Consider the following 21,791-nt stretch of genomic DNA (forward strand, 5'->3'; position numbering starts at 1 on the left):
CGTGTGTTTTGGGGGACAGCTAGGCTCTCGGTTCCCGACTGAGCCAAGCGTAGAACGAAAAGGCAGAGGTCATGGAGGTGGGGTCTTGATATCCCGCTGGTAGCTGCTGCGGACTTGGGGTGGTCAGGGTACTGCTCAAGGGCACTGAGTGAGAGAAAAGAGGCCTCACCACTTTCCCCCCACAATAGTGATCCCCAAATGAGAAAATAAAAAGCTAGAAACCTCCTCCACTCCAAAAGAAAAGTCCACAAAAAACTAATTGTCCCTCTGGTCGTCTTCGATGCCAGGACCCTGAGATTCTGAGCGGACCTCAGTGCATCTAGCAGAGAGGAAGTGTCGGATGGACAGCCCCGACCCCAAGTGGTAGCAAGTGGAGGGTAGGTCGTCCACCCGACTGCGGAGAAACCTTTTAAGTCTATGGTGATACTATGTCCCCTTGGCCTCGCCGGAGACCCAGACCCTGGGGGTGGGGGTGGGGGGTGGAACATCCAGGGACACCGCCCCCAAATTCTTTATAGCCAGCAGAGGGCGCACGTTCCCAGGCTCAACAGCCGGACTTGGAATAGGCAGTTATGTTTCCAAGAGGCTGCAAGTCCACGAGGAATGTATGAATTGTGTACTATAAGCGTGTACCAATGAAAATAAAACTAAAAAAAAAAAGAAGAAACAGTTGTAGAGAGGTGTGGGGGGGCTCTGAACCAAAGAATTTGAGGCCATCATTTTGGATATTAGTGCAGAGTTGTAGTACAACTATCATGCATCCCAAGGTACAAGGCCCAGAAGCAGACAGCATCTCTCTCAGAGGTGTGCAGGAATGAGGGTAGGGGTAAAGGAAATGGGAGAGAAGCAAAAGAAACACTGGTTTAGCTAGAGAAGCCTTGGTCTCGGGAAGGGAGTACAGAATGGAGAGATCTGCACGGCCTCCATCATGTCCTGGGAGGAACAAGTCACGTGTAAGAGGAAGGGGGAAATAACAATGATAAAAACGTAGACCTGTTCGTCTCCTGACTTGGTAGGAAATTTTCTGGAATGGCCCTCAAGCCTCTCCCATCTTGCCTGCCCTTTGATAATGTGACAGGGACCCCTTCCTCTTGGAGATGGAGTCTTTTCGGAGCTGGCCCTTTAAGAGGTCCAATAGAAATGAGGTGATATGGTTTCCAAACCTAGAAGACCTTGATAATTCCATTTCTGTCATCCTGGTGGCAGCTATCATGTACAAAAGTGTGCTGAGTTGGCCACCTGATACCTGAGATGGTGGCCCACATCTATAATCTCAGCACTTGGGAGGCTGGGGCAAGAGAATTGCTATGAGTTTTAGGCCAGCCTGAACTATGCAGTGAGATCATGTCACAACAAAAACAACAACAACAACAACAGAAATAGAAAAGGCCACATGGTGAGATGAAGCCCTGCAGGGTAAGAAACCAGGAAAGGGGCTGAGGTGTAGCTCAGGGGTAGAGCTTGTGCTGAACATGTGTGAGGCCCTGAGCTCAATTTCAAGCACAAGGAGGAGGAAAAGGAGGAAGATGAAGGAGGAGGAGGAGACCCAGTGGAGGAGAATTGAGCTTCCCCAGGTGGCTCTCAAGACCAGTTGTCAGACACATGAGTGAGGCCATTTTGGTTCCAGCTCAGGGCTCACTCCCAGTATAGTGCAGCTATGTGACTCCAGCCAATAGGAGCACTAAAACCTTCCTGCTGAGCCCAGCCAACTCATGTAATAAAAAGTGACAAATTAATCTTGTTTTAAGCACTAAATTTTGAGATAGATTGTCACACAGCAATAACAATTTAAAAGTCTAGGTAGAGGTTGATTATTCACAGTTTCCTCATAGAAAAAGATGTAGTCACTTGGAGAAAATGTTTAGAGTGGTTATTTTGTAGGGGATGGCACTTGACACAAAGATGAACCATCCCACACTCAGTAGCTCTCACCTATGAAGCTGGCTTGAAGAGATGATGTGGGCCCACAAAATTCCAATTCCTAACGAATTTTAAATTGGGAAATAGGGTCTGGGTAGTCAACCTCAAAAATGACTGGGGATGCTGTGAAATATTATTGGCTCCCAAGAGACCCAAGTGCACATGAGCAGGCTGCAGTCATACAGAATGTCAAGCAGAAGTGGGGGAGAAAGTCTTTATTAGCAGAATGAGCCAACTGACATACCTGCTTTCCATGGCTTTCCTCACATGGTTTCAACAAAGGTCTCACAGAAGGAAGTTAGTAGCTGTGGGTTTTGCTTGACCAACCTACCTTTCCCAACCTCTTCCAGTAATAAGCTCTGCCTCCCTGCCTCCCTGGCAAAGGAGTACTCTTATGACCAAGACCTGACCAATTGTTTCCCTAGACATGGTGTCTGGTCCAGGGATGATGGTGTAACCATCTCTGGGTGCTCACAAAGGATGCTGGGGATATTTGGCTTTTTTTCCTCTGGGGTCATTAATTTGGGATGATGTGAACTGGGGGCCCATCTCTCCCTGTGTCAGTGAGAGTACATGGAAGAAGTCCATCTGGAGGACAACCAGGTCATAGAGAAAAAGGCGGAAGCAAGGAGGGAGAAAGTGGAACACAGAGCCTGTAATCCAACAGGGCAGGAACTTCCCAGTTACATGAGCCAAGCCAATAAGCCTCTCTTTTTGCTTAAACTCATGTGAGTTAGATTTTGCTCACCTGTAACCAAAGATGATGACTAACACATTTCCCTTTATTCACACAGACATGCCACCAAGGAAGCCTGCCCAGAAAGAGCTTTCCCTGGGCTTTTTTTTGGAAGGGTTAGAGAACTGGATCCTCAGCAGTTCTTTCCATCTTTCTGGGCTTCTGGCTGTCCCTCTCTGACTTGCCTCAACTTCCTGAGAGCAGGCTGGGTGCAGGGGTTCCCTGGCTCTGTATTCTTGGGTTCTAGCCAGCACTTTCCCTCCAAGTTTGGCATTTCTTCAGAGAAGTAAACTGGAAAGAGATCCCACACCTCAACTATTCCCTGGGCCACCCTGTGTATGTCTGCTCTTGTTGGCTGGCATTCATAAAAGTCCAAAGCAGATGCCACACCCTCCACAAATACATCTCTTCCCTCAGCTCTTTACTGATCCCCACCACCACCAGGCAGGATCCTCCTCTGAAGCCCAGAGTTTTTGGTTTTCTGCTTCCCCTTTTCACAATCTGATCTGGGTCCCCTTCCATGGCTCAGAAAGTCATGTTGGGAGACTTGAGTTCAAGTTCCAAATTTACCAGTCACTGAGCTGTTATTCCCTTGTCTTAAAAAGTGGGGATATAGTTAGGCATAGTGACATACACCTGTAATCCTAGTATTTGGAAACTGAGGCGGGGGGGGGGGCTGAAAATTCAAACATTGGGCAATTTAGCAACTAAGTGAGACCCTCTCCCAAAAAAGGGAACTGGGAACGTAGCTTAGGCTGATGGCCCCGGGTTCAATCCCCAGTGCCACAAAACAAAATAAAACGAAAATCCCTTATATGTGCTCTACTATGATAGACAGTGTGTGCAGGAGGGGTCAGTCAAGAGCTTCACAGAGTACAAGCCACTGGGTCAGGGGAATATGTGGCCTAAGGAAGGGCAATGGCCTGTTGTGCACAATTTTAGAGGCCCAAGCAAGTCCTTAGGAAAATGCAGGAAGATAGAAGAAGAAGAGGATAATTCAAGGTGGTTCAAGCGCAGGTTCGAGGGGTGATGTGAGACCAAGAGCAAGGTTTTGGGGCCAGTGAGTGCCAATCACTGAGGGCCTTGAGGGACATTTTAGGGGCAGATTACACTGAGGGCCAAGTGAGCTCTTGCATAGCTGGTATGTCAGGAGTGTACTCAGAGAAGATTGCTCTAGCTTCGTGGTGGCAGTGAGACCAGACAGAGAGCAAAGCTGAGCATAGGAGGTGGACCAATGTGATTGGGCAAAAGATACGAGGGACCCCAAGATGGGGGGTGGGAAGGCAACCCATGCTGCTTGCACCTGCCGCGGCAGGAGGTGGGTCCATACCGCCTGCCCTGTGCCGAGTGGCGTCAGCTAGGGAGAGCAGCCTGGAGTTCTCAGGCTTTTGAGTCACCTCCTCGGGTTGATGGTTACCCTGAGGCTCCGTCAGCCTCCTTCCTCTGGTATTAATTGCTTCCTGCCAAGGGAGCTGCCCCCTCCAGGTGTCCTTGAGGAAACCCTTGTAGAAGCAATCAAGCATTTCAGAAAGAAGCAGGTACCTCTGGCAGCTCCTCAGGAGCACTTCATCCCCTCACCTATTCTTGCACAGCTGGGCCAGTTTAGGGGTCTCAGGGCTTCAGTCCTATGGATGGTGGAACAAGCAGGGCAGGTGGGGCTGCACTGGTACAGAAACAGGGGTATGTTTTTCTAAATAACCCAAAGGTGCCACTCACTGCCTAACTGCATACTTGTGGGGTTGCTTCCACTCCAAGAGTATTTTTTTTTCCCCTTCTCTTTCCTCCTTCTTTTTTTCCTTGTACCAAGGATTCCAACCAGGGCCTTCACACTCAACTATATCCACAGCCCTTTTAAAAAACTTGTGAAACATGGCCCCACTACATTGCTAAATTGCCCTCATTGAATTTAAACTTGTGGTTCTCCTGCCTCAATCACTTGAAGTGCTGGGGTTATAGGCCATGTGCCACCATCCCTGGTTGTACCTTTTCCTAATTTGTACAAAGTACAGCATATGAACTAAATGTCTCCCTGGCTCTTAGCTTTTCTTTCTACTGGCCACTGGCCCCGTGTTTGGGCTCTTGTGATATCTTCCACTGGACAGAGAGAAAAACTCAGTCACCATGCCATACTGCTGCCATTAGCTTCCTTTTGGGGGAAATGCTGAGTTGTGTCCAGTCTGGCTCAGATGGTTGGATCAAGAGCAGATGCCTGACCAAGGACCATCCCCAAAACTAAGCCAATCCAAATAGGTCCTGAGCTTGAGAACTAGAACTAAATGACAGAGTAGAAATGTCTGTCACTGTCATGCCTTCATGCAGGAATGGAGATACAGTCACTCTGTGCAGGGAAACTAAGGACCTCTGAGGAGAAGCCACGGGCCTGGACACAGATGCAGACGCTGCCTATGGGAGAAGAGCCCATGAGCCACAGCTAAGAGGGCCAGCCCCATTCTCTTGAGACCCAGCCTTTCCTGATTTTCCACCTCCAGCCTCCTTATGATCTGCTCCCCTCTTTCTTTGATCCAAGTGTGTTCCTGTGCCATGTGACCAAAATCCTTGCTAGGACAAAGACTTTGGTCCCAAGGAGATGGCTGAGGTGTCCCCACTGTATGGGATGCATAGAGTTCTATTGCCCTCACCCCAGCCCCCACCCAGCAGGAAGAACAGAGGTCTCAGCACAGTCACATCTTTTATTCATTGTCAGTGGGAAACACACACACACCACATGGCACAGGGGTGGGCAGTGAGGACAGTCACTGTGGGCATAGCTAGAAGTAGCACATTTTCAGTAGATGGGGGTGACACCAGGGAACTCTGGTGAGTTGGGGCCCCCATGCCACCCAGCCCCTTAGCTTCCCTAGGCCACATTGCTGCTGCTGCCGCCCTGGGTCTGGCCAGCTTGTGCCTAGTAGAAGGGGGCCACACCTGGATGCCCTATCCTGCCCCCATACTGTGGCAGAGATACAAAGAAAACCCTGAAATTTTCAGATAGAAAATCCTATCTTTTTCTGAGAGTCTTAAATTGAAGATTTGAAGGATTTCCTTTTTCAAGAATAATGAATAAAATATGTAAGAAATGAATTCTTGTCTCTACAGTGATCTCTAAAATCAACACAAAGCCTCACCCAGGGTGGATCTCCAGGAAATATTTGTTACTTTAATAAACTTTCTGCGTAAAAATATTCACAATGTCAGTTTGATAACCTGCCTAGAAACACCAGCTCCTTCCCTTATTCTTTCTATACCCATGCTACCTTTCTCTCTGTAGCAGGGTGGTTTTCTATCTCCAGGGATTCCACCATTGCCAGACAAAGGAAAGGATTTGGTGTCTTTACTATAAACTTTTTTTTTTTATTTTTAAGTTACAGTTCTACAGTTCAGAGGACTGGATGGCTACCCAAAGGAGCCTGTGCTGATGACATTTACAGATAAAAATTAAAAGTCCCACCAATTAGCCCAAAAAGATGAAATGAGGACAGGATATATGAGAAGGCAGATTATGAAGCCTCATAATTCAGAGTTACTGCAAGAAGATACAAAATTTCAAAGTAGACTTGGGCTGTATCAGTGACTTCACTGTCTGAATATTTTTGTGTCTGTGCAAGGCGTCCATAAATCTCTGCTTGGTGGCAAGTCCCTCTGACCTGGAGCTGAGATAGGAGGCCTGCTCTTCTCTTGTGCTCTACCACATGGGCTCATGGGTACACAGTCTGTGTGATACCCAAAAGAGTGTGGGAGCAAAGCCTGGCCTACCTGTCCCCACCCAGGCCATCTTTTGTGAGAAGATGGTCTCAGATTGGCCTTGCATTTGCGTCCAAACCTTGACCTGACCACCAAATATTATCCATGGGTGGGTATGTGTCCAGAAGCCTGAAGTGATGAAGCACGCTCTCATTGGTAGGGCTTGCCTGCCAACTTGCAAAAACCAAAATCATTCTCTTAGGGATGAAGACAGTAAAGACAATGCAAGATGCTTTCCAGGGTTCTGAGTCAGATGTCTTTAAGGACAGCATTGGCCCATCAACAGCACTGTGCAGAAGCCAAACACAGGATGCCTGAAAATGTAGGGAACTCCAACTGAGCCTCTATTCCTTTTTGGAAGACCTTAGCTTCAGGAACTTCTTAGCAGGAAGCTTACAGAAGATGAAAACCAACTTCACTTAACCCGCAGTTGACAAATCAGACACAGAAATGAGCAAGAAAGAGAATTCTCTTAGTGAGCCTTAGGTTCAAGTCTTGGCATTGTATCACTTCCTGACTATGTGCTCTTGAACAAGGGACTCCCCTTTCTCTGAACTGCAGCTTCCGAATCTGGAGAAAGATAATGAAAATCCCTGTCTCCCTGAGCTATGAGGATCAAATGAGACAGGGCAGAAAGAAAACCCTTGAAAGTCATGAAATTCTGAGACTAGGAGTTAAGCCTGTTGCAATATTTTGGGGGAAGGAACCCCAATTAGTAAAAAGCCCTTCACCAGAAGATTCAGGCAGAGTGTTGGGCATTTATATATCTGTGGTGTTGATTGACAGTGCAAGACACACTTAATACCCAGTTCCTGAGAGCAGTGGAACATCTTTGAGGTATTACTAGACAAATCCCTGCTAGTTACTGTCTGCAGATATGAGATCTCCAGCCTCATCACATGGTTTGGTTATAGGCAGGACAGAACAAGGTGGCAACCCAGTGAACTTGCTACCTCCAAGGGTCACAAGAAGAAAGACCCAAGAGAGCTTGGGACCATAGGTCAGCGTGCTCATTTCTACCTGCAGAGAGCCAGAACAGGTGAGCATTAGGAAGTCAGGGACAAGCTGCACTTCCCACCGTCACATGCCCTGGCTCTGCAGCCTTTCCCTACTCCCACCCTGGGTGGGCAGCACCCACATACTAGACTGTTTTCACCAACAGTTCAAGAGGAAGTAACGGGCACTGCACATCAAAGCTAATGTCTGATTACAAGTACAGGAGAAAGTAAAGGGAACAATTTGATGAAGAAGCAGGATGAATTTTTCTGGCAGTCAAAGCATGCAGCCATAGAGTTCATAGACTCAAAAACCAGAAAGGAAACCCAGTGTACTAGGGTGGTGCAGATCTAGGACTGGGGGTTAGGAAAAGCCTTTCAAATGGAGCATGCCCAGCACAGTTTGAGGAATCTGGTCTATGAGTGCATCCTGGGAGCCTAATCAGTAGCCAGGTGGTCCGTCTCTTCTAGCTCCTTCTGTATCTGAGGCAGTGAATGAATGGACCCATCCCAGAAACCAAACCAAACTCAGAAACAAACCACCAATGTGTGGAATATACACTTGTCTCACTCCTAGTAAACCTTGCTGTTTCTGCCTCTCAAGTCAGCACCCAAACTGTGCAGTAGACAGTCACTTGTTGAACGGAAAAAGGTAATAAAAAGGAAGCAGCAAAAACTGCTGCTGACCACAGCTCAGGACTCAGCCTGACTCCCCCCATCAAAGGATTTTCTGTTAGATTGGATCAAGTGGTATTTCTTCCCCTTAACATCTCTTTTCCCCCCTCTCAAAATTAGCATTTTCTATATTTACTTAATCATTTTTATAAGAAACCAAGTAATATAGAGTATATCTAATATTCTAACCTAATAAAATGATTTTAGCTCTTTTAGAGGGTACTAAAAAATAAATATTACATAGATTTTCATTTTTCTTAAAACTTCCATTCATATGGACCCTAAACATCCAAGTTCTTTTTACTTAGGTGGAGCTAGCTGGCAGACTCTGATAGCTCTTTTCAATCCAGCCAGGCTTCCTTCCCCTTCTCCTCAGCTGGGAGCAACAACTCTCTTTGAGACCCTGACCACCGGAAGTTGCCCTTTCATGAGCTTCCAAAGGGCATGGAATGTGTCTTGTAAACCACCATATTCTCAGCACCTAGAGGTGCCTGGTATTACATAGATGCTCAATAAACATTGACAGAAGAATGGACTGAATAACACTCCATAGGTTGTAGGCCAGAGAGGCCAGGTAGAGTCGAGGGGGCAGGGCACAGACCACTTTTAAGGGATCTGAATCCTTAAGAAAAGACTGACCCAATTTGGCCCTTTGGGGCTCTGAGGGACTCTATTCCATAAAGCACAATCCCAGGAACAACAAGATTTCAAAGCAGAACCCACCCACCCCCAACCCTGCCTTTCAGGGTGAAAGCCAACTCCCCTATGGCCCATGGATGTTGGCTCTGGACCAGGGCCAGGAGTGGGGCTAGATGACAGGATATCCAAGGGCCTGTCTCTTTTACAGGCTGAGGTGGCCCCTCAGGGAACTTGACTAAGGGGAGGAATGGCTTGGGAAGTGGACAGGGTGGACTGGAGAGTGAGGCTACAGGGTCCCTCCCCTTAGGGAAGGGCCAGCCAGAGAGGTCATCGGGTTGGGAGGTGGCCTTTCCCCTCCTGGCCAGGGGCCCTGCCCCTCACCAGCCTCTACTTCTGCATGTCACACTGCAGCAGCAACACAATAGATGGGTCACTCTTGGCTGCCTCCTTGAACTCTTCCAGTGTGATCTGGTCATCCTTATCTTGGTCCATCTTCTTGAAGATCTTGTCTACACGCTGCTGGGGTGTGAGCCCATCCTGGTTCATCCGCATCATGATCACAGTGCCCACCATCTTGTAGATAGCCTGGGGTGGGGGTATGGAGGAAGGTGTGAGCACCCACAAAAGGCAGAGAGGATCAAGGGAGAATCTGAGGGATCTGGGAGTAGGGGGGAAGAATCCTGGAAGGTGATAGACTAAGTGCCTGCTTAGGCAAGCACAGGGACCAGGGTTTGATCCCTGGCACCACATGCTGCACTGGCCCCACCCCTGGGCAAGCTGAGCCAGCCACCAAGACAAGGCATGGTTGGAGCACGCCTGTAATCCCAGAGCTGGGGATGCTGAAAACAGGAGGATCATTACGAGTCTAAGCTGTGTAGTGAGACCTTGTACCAAATACACTAAAAAAAAAAAAAAAAAAAAAAAAACACTTTAAAAAAAAATTATATGTGTATATATGTGTGTGTGTGGGGGGCAGCTCAGCCCACCAGGGGGCAGGGCTGGCTGGCATGTGGTGCTGGGGGATTGAACCGTGGTACCTGTGCTTTGCTAAGCTTGTTCTAAGTAGGTGCTTTAGACCACTGAGCCATCTCACCAGCACCCCCCCTTTTTTTTAATAAAGGGTTTTTGTTTTTGATTTTTTGTAGAACTGGGTATTGAACTCTGGCCCTTGCACTTGCCAGGCAAGCACTTATTTTACTGAGTTATCTCCCTGGCCCCAAAAGACTGAGTATTAACAAGCACTTCAAAGTAATTACATCTCAAATCCAACTCGTCATTCCCGCCTGCGCCTCCTCCAGAGTTCTGTCTCAGCAAGCAGCTCTCCTATTCTGCCAGTTGTTCAAACCACAAGCCCGGATGTCATTTTTACCTCCCCTCCTTCTCACACTCTGTGTCCACTCCCCCAGCTAACTGTGGCAATCAATTCCATCCCCTCCACTTTCTATCCCTCTACCAGCACTCCCTGCCTGCAGCCCTCAACTGTTCTCCACACTCAGAACGAACTCAAAGCTTTTCCCCCAGTCTGAGAGGCTGAGTGTTGGGCTCTTGCTCCCATCTAGACCACCTTCCAGTCACTCTCCCCTCAGCTCCTTTCTCTCCTACTAACCTGGCTGCTGGCTACTCCTTGAACCTTGTGAACACAGTCTCACTTGCATTTCGTGCTCCCTTTGCACAGGCCTCAGGTTAGCTCCTTGCCTGATTCAAGCTGCAGCTCACTTTTTTTTTTTTTTTTTTTTTTTCTTTTTGAGATGGTCTCACTATGCAGTTCAGGCTGGCCTTGAGCTCACTTTGTAGCCCACGCTGGTCTTGAATTCACCTTGATCCTCCTGCCTCAGCCTCCTGAGTGCTGGGACCACAGGTGTGTGGCACCATGCACGGCCTATAGCTCCCTCTTTCCCTACTCTGCTTATCCTCTTCATAGTCCTGATCAACAAGGCATTAGGTTTAATTTGTTTACTTTTTCTTTTTGTATTTTAGGGAAGGGTATACAGGGTGTTCAGGGTCTCACTACTAAATTGGACTTGTAGTGATTCTCCTGTTTACAGCCTCTCAAGTGCTGGGATTACAGGCTCATACCACCACACCCAGTCTCAATGCCCTGGGGGTGGGGCTGGCACAGCACGCCTGGGGATAGAATCCCCGGCCCCTATGCCTGTTTGCAGGCTCTTTAATCTGCTGAGCTATTTGGCTGGCCCAATTTTTCACTAGAAGGAATCCTCCTGAAAGCAAGAATTTTTTTTCTTTAAGATGATTTTGTTTGCATGTTTTTTTTTTTTTTTTTTTTTTTTTTTTTTTTTTTTTTGCTGTTGTTATTGTTGTTTTTTTGGTGGAACTGGGGATTGAACTCAGGCCCTTGCGCTTGCCAGGGAAGCGCTTATTCTACTGAGCCATCTCCCCAGCCCCTGTTCGCATATTTTTTAAAAATTATTTATGTATTTATTTGTAATAGGATCTCACTACACAGTTCAGATCTGTTGTGATCCTACTGTCTCAGCCTCCCCAGAGCTGGGATTATAGGCATGTGTCACCATGCCTGGTTTTGTGGCCTGCACAGCACACCTAGGGTGCCAGGCCCTGTATAGCATGTGGTACCAGGGATGGAACTCAGGTCCTTGCACTTCAAGGCAGGTGCTTAGACTGCTGAGCTATCTTCCCAACCCTGCATGTTTGTTTTTTGAGACAAGGTCTCACTGTGTAGTTCAGGTTGGCCTCAAACTTACAGGAATCTTCCTGCCTCAGCTTTCTGAGTGCTGAGATTACAAGGGTTCATCACCATGCCTGGATGAAAGCAGGAACTCTGAACAGTACCTGGCATGTAGCAAACAGTCAAAATTTACTAAGCCTAAAAAATGAATAAATTAAAAATGTAAACTGAACTGAACCTGGTGGTATTGGCCTGTAATCCCAGCACTGGGAAGACTGAAGCAGGAAGATCATGAGATGAAAGCTAGCCTGGACAACAAAGCAAGATCTTATCTCAAAAAACCAAAACCAGGATGCAACAAAATAACACTAACAACACAAACCCTTAGGATCCAGAGTCAGGCTCCCTTGCTTGGAATCATAAGCTGACATTTGCTACCTTTTCCTTGTGTATAAAATGAGGCTTCTGACAGTGGCTATCCCTTAGTTAAAACAGCCCAAGGCCTGCAGTGGTCACTGGACCCTGGGTGGGGAGAACTGGGCATAGCAGGAGCTCCCAAGGCCTGGGCCCCCCTTCCCTGCACACCTCGATGATCTCCAGCATCTCAAGACGTGTGATGCGCCCGTCACCATCCAGGTCATACATCTCAAAGGCCCAGTTGAGCTTCTGCTCGAAGCTGCCGCGGGAGGTGACCGACAGGGCACAGATGAACTCCCGGAAGTCGATGGTGCCATCGCCATTCTTGTCGAAGGTGCGGAAAGCATGCTGCGCAAACTTGGAGGCATCACCATAGGGGAAGAACTGAGGCAGAGTGCAGGCATAGGGCCCAAATCAGCCTCGCCTCCCCTTGCCTGGCTGTCTGCCCCCCACATCCCCTATTTCTTGGGTGCCTATCCCACCCCTCTGGCCCTGTGGGAGCACCTGTGCCCACCTTGATATAGAGCTGCTGGAACTCCTCCAAGTTGAGGATGCCACTGGGACAATCTTTCAGGAAGCCTTTGTACCACTGCTTCAGCTCTTGCTCGCTGAACTCCGTGTTCTGCACCAGGTCCTCCAACACCTCGGGGGCCAGCTTGCTGTTGGTCTTCCCCATGGCAAGGCCTGAAAGACAGGGAGCTCCCTCAGTTTGCCCAGCCAAGGTCCTCATCTTAGCAAAATTCCCCGTGCCCCTCCCTCACCCCACCACAACACACCCTTCCATGGGGTGCCTGACTTCCTAGCCAGGATCCCCTTTATCACCAGGGTCCCCTCCCCTGGCCACGCAGCCCAACAAGCCCCACCAGGGTACAGCAGGGCTCTGGCCTTCACTCCCCCTTTCCACAGGGAGCCCTGGTCCATGTCCCCCTACACAGAGCATACCCCCATACCCATACTTTGTGTCATAACAGTGCCTCCCCCAACACCCTGTACCCTGAGAAGACTCCCCAGGTCAACGGATTTCCAGCCTTCCAGATCTCAGCTGACCCTCTTGGTGACCTGAGCTGCAGCAGGCCATGACCTCCACCCTCACCTCTTCTCTTCCACCTTCCATAGCTCCCCAGCCCTGTAGCACAAAGCTTCCACTTCCCTTTCTGCTCTGCAGGGCCTTCTGCTTGCCGTCCCTATGTCCTGGGCAGACTCCTCTCCTGCTCGGACCAGAAGATTTCCTGTGTGTCTCCCTGACACTGCCTCTTGACACCTTTCTAGCCACTCCAGTAGGAACTTGCCTCCCTCCTTTCTGTGCATAAGTAGGATCTTAGCCTAGAGCACAGATGACTCTGAGTGCAATATGCTTTTGATTAACCCCTTCATTTCCAAAGTATTTATTGAGGCTGACTATGTGCCAGGCCCCGAGTTATGGATGGAGACAAGCCAACACAAACCAACTTGCAGGAACTCATAATTGGGCCAAAAAGGTGGATGGCTGACTACAGCAGGTCTCCAATTCATGCCAAGTACCCACAGAGAACAGAACCTGGGTTTTTTTAGGCAAAGGCTCTCAAGCTTTGATTCCATGATATTTCAGGATACTTGCATCGTGCCAGGCCCTAATCTTGGTGCTGGGGAGCCAGAGAGAGCAATGCATGTAGGGAATTTTTCCTTTGGCTAATGTGCAAAATGACTTGGTGAGGGCAGGTGAGCAGAGCAGGGAAGAAGCTGTTACACAGTTTAGATGACAGATGATGATGATTTCAGGACAGGGGCTATCAAGAGAAATGGATGGACAGAGACATCCTAGGAGAGGGCTTAGTGACTGACTGAGTGTTAGGGTGTGAGTGGGAAAAAGGTTGACGCAGATATTCAGACTTGGGGCTGAATGAATAGAGTGGATGTTGCTAGGGAGGAGGGGTCAAATCAGTCCTCAGCCCCTCAAATAACCTGTGTCAGAGAAAATGTTGGGGATCATGAAGCCTGGGTTTCCCAGGACACAGTTTGGGGCATGCCTTTTACCTACCTAGAGTTTCTTTAGAGGGTCCAAGCTCCCACTGTGGGTAAACTGCCCTCAAGATACTATGAAAAAGGAAGCTCTTTATTTATTTAATTATTTTTTTGTGGAATCGGGGATTGAACTCAGACTCTTGAGCTTGTCAGGGAAGCACTTATTCTACTGAGCCATCTCCCTGACCCTTAGGAAGCTCTTTAGTAAAAGGAGTTACACATCCACAGCCACCGATGCCAGTATGGCGTCTAACCCTTATTGTCGGGCATGGGTTGAATAACCAGATAGTGTGTGGACAGTTTCATTCCCCCACCCTTCACTGGGCAACCTCCAGTTAATTATAAGATATCTCCGGGCCTCAGCTTTCTCCACAGGGCCATTAGGAAGATCAAGGACCAGCGCAATGGCAACATCCTTTCTCACCTACCAACCCCATAGGGTGAGGCACCCCATTCCCTCAGGAGAGCTGGCAGGTGGGGAGGCCTGCCATCTCCAGGAGCCTGGGGTTGAAAAATCCCAGAGAGCTGCACTGAAGTCTGAGTCAAAGGCACCCCTGGTACGCCCATGGGCAAAAGGAGGCAGGGTTCTCAGCTTCTCCTTACCCAAATTTAAAGATTCTGCAGGCTCAGGGTATTGGGAAGGAAGCAGGAGAGCCCAGAGGCAGAGAGAGGTGTGTGTTGGGGGAGGCAGAGCTTCTCCCCGTGTCTCTTGTGCAGTTGCCTGAGTCTGTGTGGGAAGGTGTCAGTGTTTGAGACTGAAAATCTGCCAGTGTGCACACGTCTCCGCGCATGCTGTCAAGTCTGTGTGTGGCCCTCAGCTCCTGCCCCATTCTCCTCCTTCCTTGTGTTGCCTCCCTCCCACCAACTCAGCTTTGTCCCTGTCTCTGTTTGGTCCCATACTCAGCAAGGCCAAGGCCTTCTCTATTTCTTCTCAGCTCCTCTACTACTGTTAGTCAGAGGTCAAAGCTGATGGTGCCCTTTGAGGTCATCCACTTATTTGAGTGACAAGTGAAACTGAGAGACAACATGGTTCAGGGTGACCAGAGGGTCAGCGAGGGAACCCAAAGACCACCCGTGCTGAATTCCTACCACCTGCCTGGACCACCCTCTTATGGTGATCTATTATGGCTACTCTAGCTCACCACAGACTTTCTCCACCCCCACTTCCCTTCTGAGAAGATCAGCTCTAATTTCCCTTTTGGCCTTAGTGGGATCATCTTGCTTGGCCTCCAGGCCATGATCTCTGATACCCAGAAACATCCATCTTGGTGCTGATGCCATTAGTACTCCAGTAATCTTATCTACAGCCAGACCCACCCTCAACCTGTGGGGATCTGTCTCTCTCCACTGTCTCCTTCCTTTTCCCCTCATCCCTGGGGGGTTTTTTTGGGGGGAAATATCTGTAAACTATTTTATATCTCCCCTCTCTTTTTCTCCCAGGTTCAACTTGCCATCAAGTCCCAATGTTTATTCTTTTGAAACACTCTTGGAATCTTTACTACGTCTATGCCCAGCGGCACAGCCATGGGGCTAAAATCTACCTGGGGCTCTGCTTGCAAAGCAAGGCCAATGCCCATGAGGCTCATCTGTGTTGCAGGAAATCTCTTCCTTCTTACTTCCCGGTGCCTCCAGAATGCCTCTCCATACCCCACAGAGATTGCCATGTAGGGAAGAAGTAGGCATGCTCTTGAGCCCTCTGAAACTTTAGAATTTTCTAGAATCTAGTCTCAAGGTATCCAACAAGTAGGCTCACCTTTCATTGCTCCCCTTTATTCTTCTTGAGTCAGGCTTCTCATAGACAGAACCTGCATCACCTACCTCTTTAGCTATTTCCTCAACCCAGCCATCTTCTCTTTACTGGGCCAACCCAAGCTGCATTCAGTCTTCAGGGCCTGGCTGAAACCTGCTTGTTTTTCAGCCTTTTCAAGCCTGGGCAGTGGCCAAGCAGCAGGATGGGTTTAGCACTCAGGACAGTAGACCACGGAAGGCGGGGAAGTGGAACCCCCACAGCCATGGAGCCCTCTGGCCCTCATCTGGTGCTTTTGGTTTGCAGAAGAGGCTTCTACATTCAATCCCTGGCCAAGGCAAGGAAAGTTCTCTGGGACTTTCTACTTAGTGGTAAGGAGCTTATCCTCTCCTAGTGTGATCCAAAACACTTTTAAGCAGCTTGGACAGTGAGAGAAGTGCTTTGCCCATTGTTCCTGAGGTAGCTCTCATGCAGATGTCATCCACAGGCTCCAGCCCTGCCCTCTGCATCTGCACAGAGCACACTGCAGAGACATGAAAGAAGTACCTCGGGTTCAACCATGTCCAGTGGTTGTCTCTTCATAGGTTACATGAGAGGACCAGCACCCCCTTTTTCTCCTTGGAACTATGTCACCCTGTTTTGCTTATCTGTGCTCTCTTTCTAGTGCACCTCTTGGAGATGATGGAACTCTGAGCCAAGGAAAGGAAGGGTTCACCCAAGGTCAACTAGAGCCCATCTGCAGCAAATTGAAGGCCAGAACCTAGCCAGGGGCATGTTGTTGGAGCTGTGGCCTCTAAAGGGCTGTCTTCCAGCTGAGAAGTCACTGGCCCACGCCCAAGCACAAAATCAGAAATGTCTTTGGAAGCACTCATGGTTGTGAGCTTCAAATGGAGAAGTGGCAGTGAGACTGGGAGGGACTGAAGGAGGCAATAATCCCACACCCTCGCCCAGCTTCAGAGGAGCTGGTGCTGAGGTGGTTGTCATGGTGACAATAGCTCCCTGGTCAGGAGATTTTCTCTCTTTCCTCTCCTCCCTTTGCTGTTCTCCAAGCAGCAGCAACAGCAGTAGTAACTAGGTCTTCCTATCCTTTTTTTAAGGAGAAATGACAAAGGGTGAGCCCTGTTGGCCATCTCCAATTTGGAGCTGTCTATGCCAGGGGTGGGCTGGTGGTCTAAGAGAGTCCTAAAAGGAAAGGGCAAGGTGTGTGGGAGGAGGTGGCCTGCATCCAGGCCTGGTAAGAATCAATAACCCCTCCGTGAGGATGGAAGTTCCTTAGGCCTCTACTCTGAAATGTTTTAATGGTTCAGGGACCTGATTTCACAAATCAGTCATCATACCAGAGTATGTCAGCGTTGGAAGGCTGTTCAAGATCACTTCAACCAGTTCACCCTCTTTCCTGTCCCCTTCCCTGTATTGTGAAACGAGAGAGAGAGAGAGAAAGAAATGTTTGCACCCAGCTCTTCTGCTTTCCAGCTTCAGGACACCTTAAGGAAAAGAGCAACATGGTCCACATGGAGCTTAGCACTGTCCCTGTGGGACAGCAGGAAGATGAGAGTGAGAGGGAGTGACTATCAGAGTGGAGAGTTGGATCAGAAAGATCTGGGACAAAACAAAACAAAAGAAAGATCGGGGAGATGGAACGAGAGGACCTGGTGTTCTGGCTGTGAGGAGAGTGAGCAAGAGGTGTGGAGGATGGAGCCTGGGCACCTTCTAATGAGGTATGGGTGTTTCCTGGGAGTAGGGCTGTTCCTGCTTCAACCTCCAACCAGGATAAAAAAGGCTCAAAACGGGGCCTCTGTTTAATACTGGGGGCCACTGGAGGTGCTGCAGCAAATGTCTGCCGGCAGGACCTGAGGGGAGGGGTCCCTCCTTTGCTCCCTCAGGTGTGCCGGTGAGCCAGTCTGCTTTAGAAACGGAAGTGGGGACGGTGTGAGTGGCGGTGGGCTCCCTGCAGGTGGGGGCAGTCTTTGGGTGGTGTGAGGGGCAGTAAACTGCTGCTGTGGTGGAGGCTGTCTGGACGTAGAGGCTGCCACAGAGCTGTGCAGGCTACTCATCTCCAAAGGCAACACGAGGGAGGGTGACTTGTGCCTCCTCGAACACCAGCTACACCCCAGCCCCAAGTGCGGAGTGGGGGTGGGGGGTCTGCAGGCTGAGTAATGGTTATTACCCCATGAGTTGGGGGTAAGGAAGTGGCTCTGCCTCTTCTGCTGGACTCAGGGACGTCCTGAGGTCGAGGTCCCCTGCCCAGAGGCGGGGTCGCTAAATGTTGTGCCTGTGACGAACCAAGGGTCAGCGATGGATCAAGGAGCAGAAGAGGATGGGAAGGGAAAGTGGAGGGGTAGGAATCCGGGGCCTCCGCCCAGGGGGTGACCCTAGGGGCCCAGCCCCACCCGCATTACCTGAGACCGCTTGCTGGTCGCTGGATGGCTCCGAGCCTCTGTGGCGGCAAGGAAGAAACGGGCTCGCGGGCCAGCGGCTGGGCAATCCAAGGTCCGCGCCGGAGCCGCCTCCCAGCTCTGGTATCACTAAGTGCCTCTTGGAGGCGACACGATTTGCATAAGTCCCGCCCCATCCCGGCCAGTATGGGCTCCGATTGGTTCCACTGGGCCGAGTGGCAGGCGGGGTTCCAGGTGGGGCTGGGGTGGGCAGTGTAGATTGGCTAAAGGAGCGTGCCTCGCCCGCGCGCGCTGACCTTCCCTGAGTCGCCAGGGCTTGGGGGTATGCTTTACCCCCACCTGTACCCCAGCCTTGAGGCTCAGACTCCGATGCGCAGTCTACAGTGAAAAGTACCGATGGTTGAAGCGGATTCACAAAAACAATCGCACCGTTACTATGGAAACGGGTGACCCGCAACCGAGTCTAAGCTTTCTCTTCCAGGGCCCCAGCGATGGTGGGGGTGGAAAGGAGGTGACTCACAAGATGAGACCCTCCCCCAATATCCCTGCTCGATATTGGAGGGAGACAAAGGAGCTGCTAAGGGCCAGGGTTGGGGAAGAGGGGTCGGGGTAGTTAGTTAGCTCAGGCCTTCGCCACCAACCCCCCACCCCCACGCTCCCCTACGCCGCGGAGCTGAGCTTGAGGGTGCGCGCGCAGGACGCAGTGGAGCTGCGAGGAGCCCACCTCCACCAGTCCCACCCTCCAGCCACCCCTCCAGCCCTTAATCCAGATCCTTTCCCAGACAGGCCCCATCCTTGTTTCCCGAGGCCCGGGAGACCTCTTGGGTTCTGCCCCAGAAGGAGCCATCCACCGACCACAGGGACCCCTCCATTCCCCACCCTTCCGTGTTCCTGGCACATGGATGGAGCCTGTCCCCCGCCGCCGCCAGTCTCCGGCCTCGGATGTTGACACAAACCCCTGGCGGTTTACACTGAGCGGGTCTGGAAGGTTTCAGGGCCCCGGGAACACCTCCTCCTTGCATTCGGGGGTCTCCCCAAAGTCCAGTCTGGCAGCCCAGATCACACAGACCTCTGAGAGCTCCCTACCCAAGGCGTGGAAAAGGAAAGAAATCTTTTTACGCCAGATTGGGGGCAAAAGGGGAGCAGCTATCCCTGGGCCCGGCCACGTGCGAGGGAGGGACTTGTAGAGATCTATCAAAAGTAGGGGCGGGGCGCTCTGGGATTGGTCGAATGGGATCGCGGATGTAGCAGAGCATAGCGAGGAGTCTGGGCTTCTTTCCAAGAAGCAACTGTAGTGATGGGCGCGCAATGGACCAAGGAGGATAGGGATAGGGATACAAAGATCTCTGCGGAGGCGAGGCTACTGGGGCTGGAACCTCCCAGACAGGCAGGCCTGGGAAGCACCAGTGATCCTTCTTCTTTAGGGACTAATTCATTCTTCCTTGAAATGGTATTACTGGCCCTTTGTCTTGGCTGCAGGATATGATTCTTCTCTGGGACCCTAACAGAGATTGGAGGCGTCATGTATCTTTCTTTCCAGGTAGGTCAGCCGTTTAACAGCCCTAACTCTTCTACTCCCAGGCATTTTCTCTGCTCTGTACTCATGGGGCCTACAGATGGACATAACTTATACTGCTTAAATTAACTATACTCCAAGTAAAGAGGTGGAGGAGACAGTATGGGTTCCTGGAAGTGGTAACCCTAATGTGGAGTGCCACTTTTGTCAGTGATTCCGTACATGACCATGAGCATGACCTTTCTAACTCTGGGCCTCCCAGACTGTAAAATACCAGAACTGTCCCAAGAGACTCCATGGAACAGGGGAAGATTTTAGGTAGGAGAACTAAAAAAGCGTGGGATAAGATAAAATTATATGGACATGAATCTGACAGCTCCACTTGTACTCCTGAGCCCAACAATAGCCAACATATATTGAGTGCTTATTCTGTGCCATGTGCTATATTTTAGAACTTCGCAGTAGTCCTTTTATTTGCAATTCCACGCTATATAATTTCAGTTACCTGAAGTAAATCATGGTCCAGAAAGAAAAACAAAATCCCTGTTTAAAATTATGAGGGGCTGGGGAGATGGCTCAGTGAAATAAGCGCTTCCCTGGCAAACACAAGGGCCTGAGTTCAATTCCCGGTTCTGAAAAAAAAAAATTATGTGCTGTTTTCAGTAGCATGATGAAATCTTATGCTACTTCTCTCCATCCCTTCATCCTGACTGAGGGGCCTGCCTCTTAGCTCAGTTCTTTAAGTGGCTGCTTCAACAAAGCAGTCAGGCTCAGGTTGCTGTGGTTGGATCCCCACAACTCAAGCCAGCCAAACTTGCCCTGAAGGCATTCGGAGAAAAAAAAATCCCTTCTTCCTGACTGGACATGAGTCATCCTTTTGTCCAGCGTATCCATGCTGTATACACTACCTGCCCATTAGTCAGTAAGAAGGACTATCATAGTACCTGTGTTCAAGTAACCCTTATTTTACTCACTAATAGCTACAACCAGAGTAGTGATGCTGTCAGTTTGGGTATGCTGAAGAGAAGCCACAGAAGGCTTCCTTTAAAGCAAAAAGATGAAAGTTCTTGATTTAAAAGGAAAGGGAGGGCTGAGGAGGTGGCTCAGTAGAATAAGTGCTTCCCTGGCAAGCCCAAGGGCCTGAGTTCAATCCCTGGTTCTGCAAATAAATACATAAATAAATAAATAAATAAATAAAATGAATGGGAAAGTGTATGCCAATTGTTAAGATCTACAATAAGAATGGATGTTCTATGAAATTGTGAAGAAGAAAAAAGAAACGTTTCCAGTTTTGTTTTCACACCTCAAACTGTAAAAAGTTGTGGCTTAGATAAAATGACACATGCATTCAGTGATAGGGTTCAGTATTATCTGCAGTTTATGCATCCACTGAGCGTCTTGGAACATATCACCTGTGGATAAAGGGGACCAAATATACATGTATTACCAAACTGATTTCCTGGAAGAACTCTGAGGCAGGTACTATTATTATTTCCACTTAACAGAAAAGGAAATTGAGGCACACACAATTAAGTGATTACACAAAGTTCACATAGCAAGTGGATCTACAGAACTGGGATTTGAACCCAAGCAGTCTGGCTCAGGGCCCACTCCTTGGCAGTACACAAAACTGGTTCTCCTTAAGATCCTTTAGGCTCTTCCCCCCCCCTCATGGTACTAGGGATAGAACTTGAGACTTTATGCTTGCCACGCAGGCGCTTAAGCCACTGAGCTATCTCCCCAACCTGATCCTTCAGGCTCTTAAGTAAAACAACCTTGGATTGGAATACTCATTTTTGATTTCCCAAGGTGTTAGAAAGGTGAAGTCCAACCTCCTGAAACAGCTTCTTGGTTTCAGATAACAAGACATAGGATTCCCACAACACAGTAGAGTTGACAGTAGTGACAACAGTGATAAGTGCTCCTGACCTGGGAGGGGGCCAGGACAGGGCTGTACTCATCATCCTCTGGGCAGGGTGACCCACACAGCCTCTCTGTGGATCATCCTGGCACCCTGCACCAAGTCCCAAGCTACCAATTGTTACCCATTTGTGTCTGCTCATGATGTTTGACTCTGAGGTCCTGGTTCCTTTGAGTTTGATGTTTAAAGCAATAACATCAACAATGACCTTGACAGAGTTCTTTCCGTATTCTAAGCTGTCCATCACATATTTACTGCATCATTTCATTTAATCCCAAGGATGACCATTGTTAGGGTGTTATTAAAAATATTTAACCGTCCATCCAGGCTCTTGGTGTTACCACTCAGAATGACTTTAGTGCTAGATTAAGGTCCTAGGATACCTGGCTGTTCTGTGAAGTCAACACCTTAATTATGGGACCAAGAAGGGCAGAAAGAGGAGA

At 49.3% G+C, this 21,791-nt stretch overlaps 1 protein-coding gene across 1 annotated transcript; it reads right to left on the reverse strand.

Moving 5' to 3' along the window:
• Positions 1-9,029: 9,029 nt before the first annotated feature.
• On the reverse strand, positions 9,030-18,032 carry Hpcal4 (hippocalcin like 4). The gene is made up of 4 exons (XM_004641062.2): positions 17,915-18,032; positions 12,282-12,451; positions 11,936-12,151; positions 9,030-9,291 (listed from the first exon to the last, which is right to left on the reverse strand). The coding sequence occupies exons 2-4, from the start codon at positions 12,441-12,443 to the stop codon at positions 9,094-9,096; spliced, it is 576 nt and encodes a 191-aa protein (XP_004641119.1). The 5' UTR covers positions 12,444-12,451; positions 17,915-18,032; the 3' UTR covers positions 9,030-9,093.
• Positions 18,033-21,791: the final 3,759 nt, after the last annotated feature.

The sequence above is a fragment of the Octodon degus genome, unplaced genomic scaffold, assembly GCF_000260255.1.
Source record: "Octodon degus isolate 3935 unplaced genomic scaffold, OctDeg1.0 scaffold00130, whole genome shotgun sequence".
NCBI lineage: Eukaryota > Metazoa > Chordata > Mammalia > Rodentia > Octodontidae > Octodon > Octodon degus.

What these genes read in the sequence shown, in the direction of transcription:
- Hpcal4 (XM_004641062.2), bottom strand. Translation starts at nt 12,443, where the DNA reads ATGGGGAAGACCAACAGCAAGCTGGCCCCCGAGGTGTTGGAGGACCTG. An exon ending in TCCAGCAGCTCTATATCAAG is followed by an intron (nt 12,152 to 12,281) that starts GTGGGCACAGGT and finishes ACTCTGCCTCAG; the next exon opens with TTCTTCCCCTATGGTGATGC. An exon ending in AGATGCTGGAGATCATCGAG is followed by an intron (nt 9,292 to 11,935) that starts GTGTGCAGGGAA and finishes CCCCCACCCCAG; the next exon opens with GCTATCTACAAGATGGTGGG.